We start from the raw sequence: 10,135 nt of genomic DNA, 5'->3' as shown, positions 1-10,135 counted from the left end.
AAAATTTCCAATTTTCAACATCAAACTGAATACATTGACTGTTGACTGTTAAAAATGAAATTGGTTATCATTCTCGCTCTTATCGGATGCACTATTGCTGCTCCATGCTACGGCCCAGGACCAATGACTGGTAAGAAACTGAATAAAATAAAATAATAAAGTATATTATATTGTATATATTGTGCATAATTCAGTAACTAATTATAACATTACTGCAAATTTATTTCATAAGGTGTTTAATTATAATAAATTTTTAACAGTAAAATATTAATGTTTAAATGTAGTATAGACCATGTTTGTTATTTTAAAACTTTTTTATGCGTACTGTAATTTGTAGTATATAAACTGTTGCTATCATTATTTTTTAAAAATACCGATAGAAAAATAGAAATACCTTACTTCTAACAATCTAGGTAGGTGTACGACTGTAACCGAAAATAAATTTTTAAGATAAAAACGTGCTGAAAATTTTAGTTCAATTTATATAAGACAAAAATAATATTCTATTTCGTTAATGGACACTCATTTACACTTTTGCCTTTATTTTTGTATCTAAGTAATCAAAACTTTTAATAAACAATTAAAATTTGTTATTTCATTTAAAATTGATACATATTAAAAAAAATAAACTTTACTTGTTTTGAATTAACTTAATAATATATAAATAGTATTGTTTATATTTATTTTTTAGGTAAGGGAGCCTACCAACCAGGACCAGGTGATTATTATTTTGTAACAAGTTTTTTAATTTTAAATAAGGCTAATCATGTGAAAAAATTTAATTTAAAAATTTAGAACTACTAGTTATTTTGGTAAAAAATATATTTAAAACTAATTAAAAACAATTAAGACTATAAGTAACTATTTGGAAAGCCGAGTAGAATGTCTTATTTCATAAACCATGAATACTTGAAAGACATTTTTATCTAAAACTAATATTTTAGAAATAAATGATAAACTAAAAGCACGCAGAAGTTTTTATAAGGTAGTGACAAAAACTATTAAATTTTAAAGTTTGCATTAAATCGTTACTGTTTATTAACCAAACAAAAATTACTTCAAAATGGTGGACTAATTACACAAATAAAATATTATATCAAAAATTTAATAAATCGAGCTAGAAAAAAAAAAAATATTTTCATTAAAAGTTTATATAATCTTAAAAAATAACGTATTTTTTTAAAGTTTTTGCAAAACTATACTTGCTTTTTAAAAAGCAAAAATATAATATCATATCTAAAAATGCTTACAATACTTTTTTACCTTGTTTAATTGTACGAAATAAAACAAAAGTGAAGTTGCAATTGTTGTTAATTTTGTTAAGTTATTGTTATTATTGTTTATATAATTACCATCAACAACAACAGGCAGTGATTAATGACGTCAAAACAAGTTCGTAGGAACATATTGAATTACTAAGCACTTGAAAAAAGTTTAATAACAAAAACGATAACACTCGACTTTGAATTTAACATTAAATCTTAACTTAAAACTTTTTTGAAATAAAATAATTACTTTGTGCATCTGCTTATATAGGTCAAATAGTTTATAAAGTTAAGTTTATAAAACAGTGTTTTACTTTTCTTTAACTTGAGACTTAAAAATCCATATCTAATGCTATAAATTTTAAATTTTGAACAGTAGAATTTTTTTTAATATTTAAAATACAATTTGTTAATATGTTTTAATAACAAATTAAAACATATTAACGAAAACAGTAATAAAGTAGAGAACTTCTAAAAAACAGTTTTAGGAATAAAATTTAGTTGAAGGTAAAAAACAAACACAGTTTTACAATCAATTAAAATTTAACTATTAAAAGTTTTAACATGCATTTTATTACTGCCTATTACAAGCCCTACGTTTTTTTAACCAACAACTTTAACAACCCATTGAACCACAGTCACTATTTATACATGTGTTAGAAGTTTAAACTTTTACAAAAATAATGAACAACTATATATCCAGGCGATAAAAAAGTAAACACTTTAAACAACTATTTAAACACTGAATTATAGTCATTGTTATATATATATATATATATATATATGTTTTAAATATTGAATAACTGCATTATTTTTTTTTCAAAATAATTTTAATTTTTTTCAGGTTACCAAAAAGGTTACCAACCAGGCTACCAAAAGGGTTAGTGAAAATAAACGTTTGAAAATAGTTTTTGATAAAGGAAAAACAAAAATAAAATTAATACTAGAATTTTAAGTATCAAATTATTTGATTTTTCAAATTTTTTAATACTTTTATCACAATAAAATGAGTTCAAATTTTTTCATATTGAACGAAAAAATCTGAATTTTTTTTTATTAAATATGATAATATAATAAAAATTAAATTTATGAATTAAAATTTTTTTTTACCTTTTCTAACATTTTATCTTTAGTATCACACAAAACTTTGTTCAACTGTTTTTCCGTGTTTAGTAGGAAAATCATAACATTTGTATCGATCAAATATTACGAAAGTAAAATGAAATTAATTTTGTTATAAAAAGTTTTTATTTATTTTTCAGGTTACTCACCAGGTGGCTACGCACCAGGATGCGGAGGACAACGTTACCACCCAGGACACGTTGGACAACCAAGTAAGTATATATATATATAGAATTTTAATTATACAATAAAATAAAGTTTTATACAGTTTTTTCATAAATAAGATATTTCAATCTAATGTAATCCTCAGTAAAAGCTTGAGTTAATTAAATATGTTTTACAGAATAACAGAAAGTTAGAAAATTTTTGTAATTTTTGTTAAAACTTTTTAAAGTAAGGAAAGGAAAGTTTATACCAGAAAAATGTTTTAAACTGTTCGTGTGCACACACCAATGACAAAACTAAAAGCAGCGTGTTTTTCAAATCTACTGCACAAAAACCTACGAAGTCGTAGTATTTATTCAAAAAATTAAATTCTAAACTTCTGCAAAACATGTTAAATAAACTAAAGCTTTACTGAAGAATATATGAGATAGAAACATCTCATATATAAAGCAGCTATATAAAACTGCTGTTTGTTAAAACATTAAAAATTTAGCTCCAATTTAAGTAGTCGAGAAGTATTGACTAAAACTTTTTTCAATATATATTATATAGGTTTTTTTTATTTAAATAAATAAGTATAAGTGCCACCCCGTAGCCATTAGACAATTAAAAAAGTTTATTTCTATTTTTGTGTTTTTACTGTGTACTCCCCACTATATATGTTTTTATTTCATACTTTTTTACTATATATATTTTTTTTTATTTTTTTTTAGTGAACGCACCACTAAATATGTCTATATTATGAGTTAACATTTTTTCTAAATATATTTTCCATTGTATGCACCACTGTATAAGTTTATAATATATTTTTTTTTTTTCAGTGCACGGTCCACGTCCACAACCACAATACCAACCAACTCCAGGTAACTTTTATATAACTTGATAATAAATGCGTATATATGTATATATGTTATTATTTTTTATATTATTATTATATATATATATATATATATACATATATATAATAAACAGCCTTTTATTTTAAATTGAACCAGTTGAGATTAAAGATAACCGTTTTTTGTTTTTATGAAACGTTTTATGGATTTTTTAAAATTGCATTTTCCTAATAGGTTATTTAAAAGCCCTTCAAGTGGGCTCAGTAGAAATTAATTAAGTTTAAACAATCCCCTTATTTTCTATATATATATATATATATATCTTACAATGAATAATAAAGCAATTCTGTATTTTGATTGTAATTTGCTTATCAACGTATAAAAGCTTAACTGACGTTTAAGCGCTGAAACAGCTGTAAACGGTAGAAAAATTACTAGTCTTTTACTTTTTCTCTTATTTGTGCATTTATTCAATAAATTAAACATTTTTTTTTGGTTATTTCAGTTTGTATGTGTTTGTTTAAAATATCAAGTAACAACAGAATAAATAAAAAAATTTGAACGGAATTTATTAACTGTGCTTCGGTAAATGAGAATTTTGTTATTGATCTAAACATTTATATATAATTTTTAAATATCTTATATAATGTAGAAACATTGTTATAACCATTGATTGTTTTTACAGTTTACGGAGGTCAACAAAGTATGTTTTTTGATTTTTTTATTAATTAATTGTTATTTATATATTATAAATGAAATTGAACGAGTTAATTAACAATGTCAAGTAACTTACTTATATTAAATTACTATCAAGCGTAGAACTTGTAAAAAAAAGCATTTTTGTTACATCAAAAGTACTACTTGCACGTTGTCATTAAACTTCTTGATATTTAGTTTTTAAACAAGTATGTTACATTATGGTAAAACTAGAATTAAATATTTGTGCTTACTACTTGATAAAATAACAAATTTATTTTTGATAATTTAAACACTTTAGTTGTTCTGTTGTTTACAGAAATAACAAAATTGTGATTGTATATCAAATTGAAATACTAGTTTTTATATTTAATAAAATATCATAACATATAATATGTTTATTTAATTTAATTTTTGTTTTAATTGTTTTTGATTTTCTAATTTATTTTACAGAATACGGACCCGGACCATACGCTTCAGGCCCACAAAAAGGTAATTAACTATATATTCATATTTTCAATTTACTTGATTTGTTTTTAACGTGATCTGTTGAACATTTAAACAAAACTTTTAAACTTCTATGAGTTTTCAAAATTATGCCGGGTACTTATCCATTCAAAAAGCGTAAAACCACTTTTCTCTTTTTTTAACGTATTTGTTTAACTGTCATAAATATGATTTGTTTTGCTTATAAACAACATTAACATTACTACTGAAAAATCACAGCTAATTTACTGGTTTAATTTTTTTTTAAATGGTTTTTATTTTATTTGTTACTATTTAACTGTTAATTAATATTCACTTTTTTTCAGGTTACAACCCAGGATACAACCCACAAAAGGGTTTCATGCCAGGAAAGAAAATGATGTAAAAACATTTTCGCAAATTTAATAAAGTTGTCATTATTTTTTAATATGTGACTTTAATAAACTTTAAAAAGAAAACTTTGTTTTTTTGTCTTAGTTTGTGAGTAGTCAACTATAATCTTAAGTTTACCATAATAAAGTACTAAATAGTTTTTTCTTGTTAAATTTGCGCTTGTTTTAATTAAACTTAATATTTGTAAAAGTAGACAAAATAAACCATAAAGTAATCAATGCAAAAATTCGAAAAAGGAGAAAGAACTTTTTATGTGACGCAGCGAAAATAAGTTTGGCTCTAATTTTTATTTTATTACTTATTTCTGCATTTATTTTGGCAGCAATTAGGTAAAAATTTCAAGGAATTTACAACTATCAAATATCAACAACAAACGAAGTGTTCTGTTTGGTTAATTTTTAAACAACGCCGTGGTACATTTATATTATGCAAAACTGGAACTTACACTTTTTACTCGGCTTCTCAACAGTAAAATTATGAAGATCCATTTTTACAATCAATAACTACTAATAATAGAAAACAAATTAGTCAACGCTTGTAACAAATACGCTAGTATCTAACTGAGTTTTATACTGTTATGTTTTATAAGAAGAATTTTAAACAAAATGTTTCTTGAATTATTTGTGGATAGCTTTTTATAACACTATACTTGGTACTTAAGATTTAAAAAAAAAACATCGAAAAGTTAAAAACTATTACAATAGAATTACAATGCTGTGGAGAACAATAAAAGTAACCAAATGATATTTTTTTTAATTTAAGTAATTTTTTTGAAAACATGTTTTTTGTTATATTTTTGAACCTCTCATAGTTTTCTTTTTAATAAAAGTTTTTTTTTCCGGTAATTTAGAATCTCTAGTTAAGCAAATAGTTTAAAACTAAATCAATATTTTGAATTTTTTTACTGGTACAAACTTAAAATATATAACATATACTAATTATTTGACTATATAACAAACAATAGATTTATACGACCGTTTCGTATAAGAGATATATTACCTGATATACTCCTCACTAATAATAAATGCTCAGCTCCATTTTAACTAGTCAAGCGCTATCGACCTAATCTTTTAAAAAAAACATTAATATATAACATATAAAACATGAGACAAATAATAATGATATTCAATCGAAAGATGTTAGACACGCAAGAGAAGGAGAAGTGAGTAGGTAACTGTAGAAAGCAATAATGTCCGGTTAATGGTAAATGTAATTTATGTATTGGTAAATCTGATTTATAAAGCGACCGTGAAAACAGAAAACCAAACCAAGTTTTATGCTGGCTCTACTGGACGAACGTTTAAAGATCGCTGCACAAAACACAGGTACAGCTTTAAACATAAAAAAAAACATGGAAATGCGACAACTTTATCACAGTGTGTTTGGAAACTCAAAAATAACAGAGTTGACTTTAAAGTTTACTGGAAAAATTCAAGAAGAACAAAAAAGAAATTTAGTTTTAAAATTGGATGTAAATTATGCCACGCAGAAAAAATTAAAATTTTAAAAATTTAAGAATCAGAATCTCTTAACAAAAGAAGTGAATTGCAAACTGGTTGTTTACATTACCGAAAACAGTTAATATAAAAACTGTGTTATTAATTTTGATCAAAATACACTAATAAATTACTCTATTATTACGTAGTATCTAATTTTTATAATTTTATTACTGTACTTAAAAGTTTGCTTTTGATTAAGTAAAGTACTTGGCTGAGAAAGCGTGTTGAACGCAGAAACAGTTGCTCTGAGAGAAATTTATTTTTGTGTAACTTTATTTATATAAATATGTATATATAAATATATTGTATGGAAAAATTCAAAACAAAAATTCTTAAACACAATAACAAAATATTAAACAATCTAAACTTCAAACAACAAGAAAAAACCTGCATTTGCAGGAAAGAAAAATGTCCTTTAAAAAATAACTGCCGATCAAAAAATATAATCTACCGAGCTACTATAAAATAGAAAATATAACAAAATTTTACGTGGGGTCAATTAGTACAATATTTAAAATTCGATATAACAATCATAAGTCAAGCTTTACTAACAAATTAAAAAGACACAATACCGAATTATCGAACTATATATGGGAGTTAAAAGACGCAAACAAAGACTATAATTTAAAAAGGGAAATACTTTACAGAACTAAAACAAAACCGAAAAACAACAAAACCTGCCATTTATGTTGCCTACAAAATAGCGAAACCAAAAAAGATTAAAAAAGAGATTTGTCATTAAATAAAAGAAAAGAAAGGCAGCAATACTGTCTCCACAATCAAAACATGTATTTTAAATGAACAAAACCACTAATCAATAAAAAAAAAATCAATAAAAAAAAACGAAAAAAACAAGAACAAACAAAGCAAAAAATAAGTAGACTTGTACATAAGTTGTTTTTAAGATAAGCTAACTAAAATTTTCAGTTTTACTTGAAACGTAAGTTTTTTCTGTATGATTCTTTAAAAATTCTGCTATGTACTTTATTTCATTTTAAAGATACGTGTTAAACGTTGAAACTTAGTAAATGATACGAAAGTTAGTTGTTTTTTGTGTTATAAGTATATAAATATATATACAATTTGTTAGGAAAATTCAATTTTAAAAACTCTAGAACATAAGTTTCATAAAGACAAAAAAAAGATTGTCTTTTATCCTCAGTTAGTTCAATATAAAAAGAAAGCACTTTGGTAAACAGAGGTGCAAAAGTTATACAGAAAGACAAAATACAATATGACGTAAGAATTGAATATTGTACATTAAAAATATTCGATGCAAAAATTGATCTTCCGACAAACTAAAAAAACAACTAAAATTCACAAAAACCACAGTTAGGTGATCATAAATATTTTTTAATTATTTTTTTATTTTAAGAGGAGCTTTTTCATATGTCGACAAAACAATATGAATACTTTGTTTACCAAGTGCTTTTTATTTTAAATTGAACTAGCTGAAGATAAAGACCAACTTTTTTTTTCTTTATGAAACATATCTTCTAGAATTTTTAAAATCGCATTTTCCTAATAAATTATTTAAAAGCCGTTTAAGTGGGCTCTGAAGAAAGTGATTAAGTTTCAGAATCATCTTATTTTATATATATATAACAATTTCGTACAAAAAGTTTACCAAGCTATTGAACATGGATAAATTAACTTAAATATTTGCAGCTTTCGAATAAAATACTGGTTAGTAACTTATTGTTACTAAATCAAACAACGTATGAAAATTTTGAATATAATAAAATTAACCTTTTATTAGTTAATTTCTCTAAACAACCTTATTTCTTAATAATATTGCATTTCTTTATCAAGTAAGTATATAAAACATTTTTTTTAATTATCTAATTTGTAATAAGTTGGTTTTTCAAACACTTAACTTGTTTTTTGTTTTTGTTTATTTATAAAACATTGTGTAATGAAATCAAACTTGAACACAATGCAGTTTCAATACTTGTAACGTTGTACGTGTTGTATATATAAACTAATAAAATAATAAGTTATTCACAATCATTTACATCATATTGTAGATTTTTTTTTAAATAAAAATTTAATTTAAGAGTTAGACATACTAAAACAGTTGATAACTATGTTCATAAAAATTGTACTAAATGAGTTTAGTTGGAAGGCAATTTAGAAATTTTGTAATTACTACTAACTTACTGAAAATCTTTTAAGTTCTACATAAAACTATTTTAATAGTTTGTAATTAAAAAGATCTAATTAGATATAGTTAATCGTGCTTAAAATAAAGGTTTTTAAAAACTTTGGATCAAATGCAATTATTTCTTTATTTTCGTTAAACACAATTTTCTATTTTAGGCGGTAGAAAGTCAAGTACAGGCTATCCCCAATCTTTTTTCAAAAAGCCCCTAAACAGAAATTAAAAAAGCTATGGCCCTCCCCAACAAGAATACTCAAAAAACTACCATTAAAAACACCTAAGTCCTTTTTTTTTTGCTCGTCAACACCAACTCAAAAATATCTAGTGTAAGTTTCAAATTATGACCTCATGGCCCCTTTATAGCTCATGGCCCAAAAAAGGGGTCATTTGGCCCACCTTGGGAAAGCCTGGTCTAGTATCTACAATTTTTATTTTCATTGAGTTGCATAGTTGAATGATAACTTTGAAGTTAAATCTAGAATTATAGCTTTTTAAATAACATATTTTATTTTTTGTTTTGTCTATGTTATTACAAAATATCAACTCTAAGCTTATTTTCATTGCAGTAAAATGTAAATTATAGCGGAAAGTGTTATTTTAAAGTTTTATCTTGATCTCGTGGTTTGTAAGTTCTTTAATTCCTTAACTTATCAAGTTGAAGTAGTTTTTAATCTATATTAATAAAATAATTTGATTCATATCTTTACATACAAGTACTTTTTCATTTAGCTATATTAGTGCTAAGCAAACTGCCTGTATTGAAACATTTTCACAATAGTTAAATTGAAATACATATTTAAATATTATTCAAATACTAAACTTACTTACTAAGCTTACGTTTTTGCTATTCTTTATAAATACTTTTTGAAGTAAAAGTTATAATAATTCAATCTAAACAACAGACTAAAAGTGAAGCTCTCAAATGTAGAAAGTAAATATATCATAGTCGAAAGTTGTTATACGAGAATTAAAGAGTTGGCTTTGAAAACTTAATAGAAAAAAATAGATAAAAGACTTATTAAATTGAAAAGATTAATTCAATTGAGATAAGTTTAAATATTACCTATGCTATCTTAGTTCAGTTAGATTGAATACGGCTATCAAAAACTAACGATGAGAATTTTTCATTTTATTCTTTATAATCTGCTTTTTATAATCTGCACCGAAAACGCTCATTTGCCAATTTCACAATTTGAACTTGACATGTATAATTTCAAAACTCGGCGAGTAATTTCAACCGCGGGTAAAATTTCGTCATCATATTTTTGTACGCGTGTTGCTTAAACGAATCGATAGCGGTGTTTTTTCAAGCTGGAAACATTGATTTTCACCCGCCAAGTATTTATTTTTTCACTGATTTTTATGTTTGTTTATTTAAAAAAAAACTTATTTTCAACTTTTAATTAGCCGCAAAAGTATTGTTTTCATACAAACTTCAACAATTAAATCAATACTTAGTCAATTTTCTATGTATATATACCATAAAATTTCCAATTTTCAATATCAAACTGA

General features: G+C 24.1%; 1 protein-coding gene across 2 annotated transcripts; it reads left to right on the top strand.

The window, feature by feature from the left end:
* On the top strand, nt 1-5,028 carry LOC145844662 (uncharacterized). 2 transcript variants are annotated; one of them, XM_082952067.1, is made up of 8 exons: nt 1-130; nt 692-718; nt 2,110-2,145; nt 2,528-2,599; nt 3,374-3,415; nt 4,074-4,091; nt 4,538-4,576; nt 4,897-5,028. In XM_082952067.1, the coding sequence occupies exons 1-8, from the start codon at nt 55-57 to the stop codon at nt 4,953-4,955; spliced, it is 369 nt and encodes a 122-aa protein (XP_082808193.1). In that variant the 5' UTR covers nt 1-54; the 3' UTR covers nt 4,956-5,028. The 2 variants fall into 2 exon arrangements, with proteins under 2 accessions (XP_082808193.1, XP_082808194.1); XM_082952068.1 differs by lacking the exon at nt 692-718 and having other exon boundaries at nt 25-130.
* The last annotated feature ends 5,107 nt before the right edge of the window (nt 5,029-10,135 follow it).

The sequence above is a fragment of the Thalia democratica genome, chromosome 9, assembly GCF_965202585.1.
Source record: "Thalia democratica chromosome 9, ktThaDemo2.hap1.1, whole genome shotgun sequence".
Classification (NCBI taxonomy): domain Eukaryota; kingdom Metazoa; phylum Chordata; class Thaliacea; order Salpida; family Salpidae; genus Thalia; species Thalia democratica.
This window is presented reverse-complemented; position numbering and strand designations above follow the sequence as displayed.

Bases quoted from the DNA above. Each gene is read 5' to 3' on its own strand.
- LOC145844662 (XM_082952067.1), top strand. From the start codon at position 55: ATGAAATTGGTTATCATTCTCGCTCTTATCGGATGCACTATTGCTGCT. The intron at 719-2,109 runs GTGATTATTATT...AATTTTTTTCAG, and splicing joins AGCCTACCAACCAGGACCAG to GTTACCAAAAAGGTTACCAA. The intron at 2,146-2,527 runs GTTAGTGAAAAT...TTTATTTTTCAG, and splicing joins CCAACCAGGCTACCAAAAGG to GTTACTCACCAGGTGGCTAC.